The sequence below is a fragment of the Clarias gariepinus genome, chromosome 13, assembly GCF_024256425.1.
Source record: "Clarias gariepinus isolate MV-2021 ecotype Netherlands chromosome 13, CGAR_prim_01v2, whole genome shotgun sequence".
Classification (NCBI taxonomy): Eukaryota; Metazoa; Chordata; class Actinopteri; order Siluriformes; family Clariidae; genus Clarias; species Clarias gariepinus.
Genome location: NC_071112.1, coordinates 3619001 through 3625000, shown reverse-complemented (window position 1 = coordinate 3625000; position 6000 = coordinate 3619001). Strand labels below are relative to the sequence as shown.

The window sequence follows — 6000 nt, the reverse complement described above, 5'->3', positions numbered from 1 at the left end:
TTTTTTACTTTTAATCAAGTACAATTATAAATGGAGGACTTTTACTTTTGTACTATGTTAGCTAGGGTAACTTTATTTGTACTCAAGTTTGCCTTTTTTTCCCACTAAAACTGGAGACTCCTTCCACAAACATTACTTGAGCAGCTTTAAGTACTTGAGTAGTTTCTTTAGTGCATATGTTTTACTTTTATTCAACTGCATTCTATAACAAATATCTATACTTTCTACTTCGCTGTGGTGGGAATTGAGGCGGTAAAACTATTAAATATTAACATAACTTCATGATTTACATAGAAGGTGTTTGAAATCAGAAGTGGAGACGGTTGTGGACAAGAAGGAAACAGTACGTACATCTACAGTCGGGAAGCAGAAAGCGAGAAAGACTTTTGCTGTAACTTAAATGCTACAGGGAGCTAATACAAGCTCAGTACTTTTTAATATGCAAGTAATTTAACCAAATAGCATTGTAAATGGAAGAATACTTTTACTTAAGTACTATTTAATTAGAGAATCTCTACTTTTACTCAAGTTAAGGGATTTGTCTATTTTGCCCACTAAAACTGGAGACTCCTTCCACAAACATCAGTTACTTGGTGCATTTACTTACTTTAAACTTCACTACATTTCTGCATTAAATCAGCACATAAGACTTTAGAATTAATATAAAACTTGGTTTAGGAGGATGTAAGAGAAAGTGTGTGATTTTTACCAGGAGCTCAGATGTACTCAGCATGTCAAGCGTGAGCGACTGTATGCGTGAGTAGTGCACGCCGAGTTCTCTGTGAATTCCTGAACATTCGATACATGTGAGGATGCCCAGGTTCGAGGAGAGCCAGGTGGGTTCTGCAGGAGAGGTCAGACGTTTTAGTCATTAGTATATGTTCATCCAGTTGTCATCTATAACGTTTATCCTGTGAAGATAAGATTTTCCGCGGCCTCGAGCCTAACAGAGCTCAAAACAGGGTGCACTCTGGATGGGGTGCCAAAACATTGCAAAGAATAAGCACACACACACAATGATACACTAGGGGCAATTTGGAAACATCAATCAGCCTAATCTGCATGTCTTCGGATGCCAGGGTGCCTAAAGAAAACACACCAAGCTTAAGGAGAACATGCAAACTCCACGCACACGGAGCACAGAGATGAGATTTGAACCTGCAACCCTGGAAATACACGTCGTTAAGCTGCAATGTTTATTCATTTTGGTAACACAGAGCTGCGACAGTACTGACAGTGAGTGGTGTCTAACTGCTAGAGGTTTTAAAGAAATTACCCATGGTTTAGTTAAGTCACTTCACCCATCCACTGGTGGTTTCCTTAAGTAGCTTCAAGATTCACATGGTTCCCCAAATTTATAATACATGAGTAATAAGAATAAGAATGTATGCTAAAATGAAGAGAATAAAATAAAATCACTATAGCAAATACAATGTGTTGTATAAACATTGAACTAATTAAACAGTACATGCCCATCTTTGGCAGACACTAATGAATATGTAAATTAAATGGTCATGTGACACAGTGTCAAGAAAAAAAGAGAAGAATTTTCTTTTGTCACATTCTGTCAAATGGCTCTGTGTTAAGACTACAGGTTGTTCCTGATTCACAAACGAGTTCCATTCCGGGAGCACGTTCGTAAGTGGAATTTGTTCTTAAGTCAGACAAAGTTGGTCTTGTACACTTTTGACACAAATACACAATAGTGGTATAGCATACCAATACACTTGAATAAAACTCTGTCCCCCTTTCCTGAGGAAATTAATCTGTGGAATGCAAATGTTGTCTCTGCGCCCTTAAATCGCGAGGGGAATCCCGGATGTTATTTTGTCTCACAGTTGTTTTCCACTGTATTGGACTGTGAACTATGTTTTCTTGAGGATTTTATTCCGAAATAAAGATTATTCACCATCAGGACAGCTTTACAGGACAGACCTTTTCTATTATCATGCTCCCGAACTGATTAATTGAAACCAGTGAGGCCGACTCATTTCACCGCAACACACACACACACACACACACACACACACACACACACACACACAATATACCAGACTTTAGACATTTTAAACATTTACTTATATACTTAAAATAGTTTATATAATTGTAAATATTGGTATCTGGTGCCATGCAGTGTTTATTTTTTGTACAATACACGCAAGTTACTTCCATGATTGACCCTGAAGTAGAACTGCAGTCTGTTCGTATCTGCGGACTCAAATGTTCGTAAGTCGGGGACTACCTGTATAAACAGTCTGTGTGCGTGCAGACTTTACAAGACGAATCAAACAAACGATTAGGATTAATTGTATTATGAATGAGTGTTTGTACCCGGAGCGCCGCAGTCGCAGCAAGCGTCGTTGCCTGGAAGATTCCTCAGGCCTGAAATGATGGACCGCGCCAGATCCTGCAACCCGCTGCCCGGGTACTGCAGCTGATCTCCACCGAGAGCCGTGTTCAGAGCCGCCTCTTTACTGTTCTGGAGTACCGACACCCAACTACACGCAGAGAAAGGAACACTAGTTGAACTTAAAATTCAGCATTTAACACTTTCGCCATAGATAATCCCTTATCTAATGTCACTGAAGTCAGATGTGTACAGATTTAAGTGATGGTTGACTATATATAAGATACCACAATACATTCAGGACAAAAGAAAGAGACTCTAAGACTGGAATCATGAGTGTGTCCGTGTGTATCGTGTGTTTCAACACTTAGGAGGTTTGAAAGAATGCAATCTATACATACATTATACATTCTTGTTCATCCTCTGCTTGGAAATGATACGTGCGATTATCTGGAAGAAAGAAAGAAAGAAAGAGAAAGAAAGAGTGAGAAATGGGTGTGAGACCAGTGAGCCTATCATGGAAGCAATGTGGGAGAAGAAAAAAAAAAAAAAAAAAACAGCACAGAGAATGTAGGGAGAAATAACAAGCTAGGACAAGCCCATTGCAACAACTGCTTTTCATTAACACACGCACACACACACACACACACAGGCTCTTTACTATATTTAGACACACACACACACACACACACACACTACTCAATCATGGGCTCTATCTCGGAATGGGGTGGGGGTGAAGAAGAATAAGAAAAAGAAAGCTGCATATAAGTCATCATAAATGTACATTTAAAGGCTTATAATGATCTAATATCTCTTAAAATAAGAGATTATAATAAAGACATTTCAAAGATTTCAAAAACCTATAGATTTACATTTTATGTTTTATTAATCAAAACGAAAAACGTGACAAATTCTCTCCCACATTGACACCAGGAGATTAAATCGTTACAAGATTGTTGAACGTACGTGTCACAAGGGAGAACGTCCTCTTCTCATCGGGGTTGGGCCGAACCTGACACGTGAGGAGGTTGAGTTTGGCCGGAGGTCTGTTAATCTGAGATTAAGAGCAAATACAACCTGAATGTAGTTTACCTACAGCATCCGTGACTTGAAAGGATGTGTGTGTGTTTGATGTTAGAACCTTACCGTGCTGTGCGAGATGGTCAGACAGCCGTACTTGACTCCACATTTCCTCTTCTGCCACACCTTCCTGATCCTGCAACATAAAAACACAGAGACATCATGGAACACTGAGATCACGGACTCGTCCACCAGACCTGAAACGCGGCTCAGATCTCGGGCCAGAACCTCATGGCTGTCATCCCCCATCATCAAAAGATGGATTTTTATAAAAGCCCGGAACGAGTTCTGGAAGAAAGCAACTTCTCCTGATGAGTCACTGTTTATTTTCTCTCTGCATCTGGACTGGATTTTCTTGGGAAGAAGTCAAAGGAAGTTTCCAACTCCCATTTCCTACCTTCAAGTCGCGCAACACAAACAAGACGCTTGTCCTAAAGAGCGCGGCTCTAAACAAACAAAGTCTTGAGCTGTGCTCTCATTCTTCATATTTTCCCTTCCGAAGCTCCAGACTTTCTTGTATGTTTAATGTCGTCTTAAGCCTCCCTCATTCATCTCTCATTCTCACTCCAGTCCTTGTACCTGAGCCTTTTCAAAGGAACGTTTTTTTGTTTGTTATACCGCACAGTGACCTATGAATCATTCGAGCATAAAAAGCATCTAACCTGAGGCATGAAGCAGTGAGGAACGGGGACAGATGATGGCAGATGCTGAACGCTGAGTGGTTGGAACAGACGAGAGGGGAAATGAGGTCGCTGCTGAGGCTGTTACCTCATTCCATTTAATATATCGAATCTACGCGGTGGGAGGAGTCCAGAAATCCAAAGGAAACCCATATGGACGTGGGGGAACCGCGTGAGCTCAGTAACATGATAAACCCGCGGACGTGGTGAGACACGGAACAGAGGCTTTTTCTGGCTTGTTTTTAAGCTGACTAACAGGCCAACTCATTCATGTTTGAGTCTGACCGTGAGATCCGATCTGTACACCAGTGTGTGTGTGTATTTGTTATCTCAATGTGTAATCTTGGAGTCTGCTGAATCTTCAAACCAGACTTAATGAAGAACATCTGAATTATACAAGTACACACTAACGCACACATTCAAACGCAATCCACTTCCGTCTGCAGCCCACGTCTTCCCCTGGTCCAGGACTGAGCCAACAATCATCATCATCATCCTAATCTTACCATCAGTGTTGGTGGGGTGGGGGCGGGGTGGGGGGGGGGGGGGGGTTGGGGGCTAAGGGAACAAATAAAGTGTGTTTGGCAAAAAACATTCTAGTGATTTCCCAATATACACATTAGCGTCTGGTTTAGTGACAAAGTTTGATAAGTTTGTTTATGCTAAAAAAAAAAAACAGTTGAATAGCATGTGAGCAGAGGATAAACTGTTTGTATATCCTGTCCGATTTACATAAACTGCACAACACCCGTTAATTAAACGCACATCTGTATTTCATTATATAAAGGAAGTGAAGAAAAAAAAAAAAGTTATTCACGCTCAGTAAGCTGTTCATCCTGGTCAGGGAGGATGTCGGAAACTCCAGACATGACACTTTGGGTCAGACACCAGTCTCACGCTTAGAACCGTGCACACACACATACACATACACACACTATTTCCCCCCATCACAATTCTACACGTGTTACGGTTCATGATCTACATGATCAGTGACAACAACATATGAATGCTCGTGCTTTAGTCCTCTTTTTCACATTTCTGCCTGTGGTTTAATTTAATAACCCAAACATTATTTCTCAAAAACATGACATCATCTGATTATAATGAAAAAATATGCGTCTATACACGCAGGGGTCTGAGAAATATACGCCTCTCTTCTGATGATCATATGATTGCATCAACGATGAGGACAACTACTGACATCTTTAGAGGAAACATGAAAGCAGCGGCACCTCGGCATATAAATTTAATCCGTTCCGGAGGCGAGTTCTTAAGGCGGAGTTTGTATTGCGAAACGCATTTTCCCATCGTTTATATCTATTACCAATTATACACCAATTTCCATTACTATAATCATATTTTTGCATTTAAAAAAGACATGTAAATGGAATAAAATATGAAATTATTAAACATTAAACCTCACTTAATCTTAATTTATGATTCCTCTTGGCACCGGCTGCTTTAAAAACCAAACCCCTTTTCTTCTTGCTGTTGTGCACAAAATGCGCTTGGCTTTCCACTGATGCAAACAAGTTTTGAACGGCTCCCGGACGTACGCGCAACTTCGCCGCCGCTCGATTCGGCTAGCTTTTTTTTTTTTGGGTACCTTAAGACGGAAATTCTTAAGGCGGGGCGTTTGTATGCCGAGGTGCCATGATTCAATTCGAGCTTTAAAAATGGGTGTGGACAACAACTGTTGAAGTGTGTATACCCCTTCGTAAATATGTGAATATACATCTTATTTATATTCGGTTTAAATGTTAAGGCTGATTGGTGTCTCTCTCCGTCTCAGCAGGAACGTTCGTTAGTGGTGACATTAATTCGGCAGCGTTATGGACAACACTGGGACATGGTTGGTGTTCGGTTGTTTCTCATCCTGTTACAGCTGGTAAA

General features: G+C 40.6%; 1 protein-coding gene across 1 annotated transcript in view; it reads right to left on the bottom strand.

The window, feature by feature from the left end:
* The window catches only part of asap3 (ArfGAP with SH3 domain, ankyrin repeat and PH domain 3), a 47478-nt gene that overhangs the window by 12122 nt on the left and 29356 nt on the right, over window positions 1-6000 (bottom strand). Inside the window, exons 11-15 of the mRNA XM_053510079.1 lie at window positions 3494-3563; window positions 3314-3401; window positions 2749-2797; window positions 2332-2498; window positions 710-843 (exon numbers count right to left, since the gene is read on the bottom strand). Coding sequence (XP_053366054.1) covers window positions 710-843; window positions 2332-2498; window positions 2749-2797; window positions 3314-3401; window positions 3494-3563 — 508 coding nt within the window. The remainder of the gene's footprint in view (window positions 1-709; window positions 844-2331; window positions 2499-2748; window positions 2798-3313; window positions 3402-3493; window positions 3564-6000) is intronic.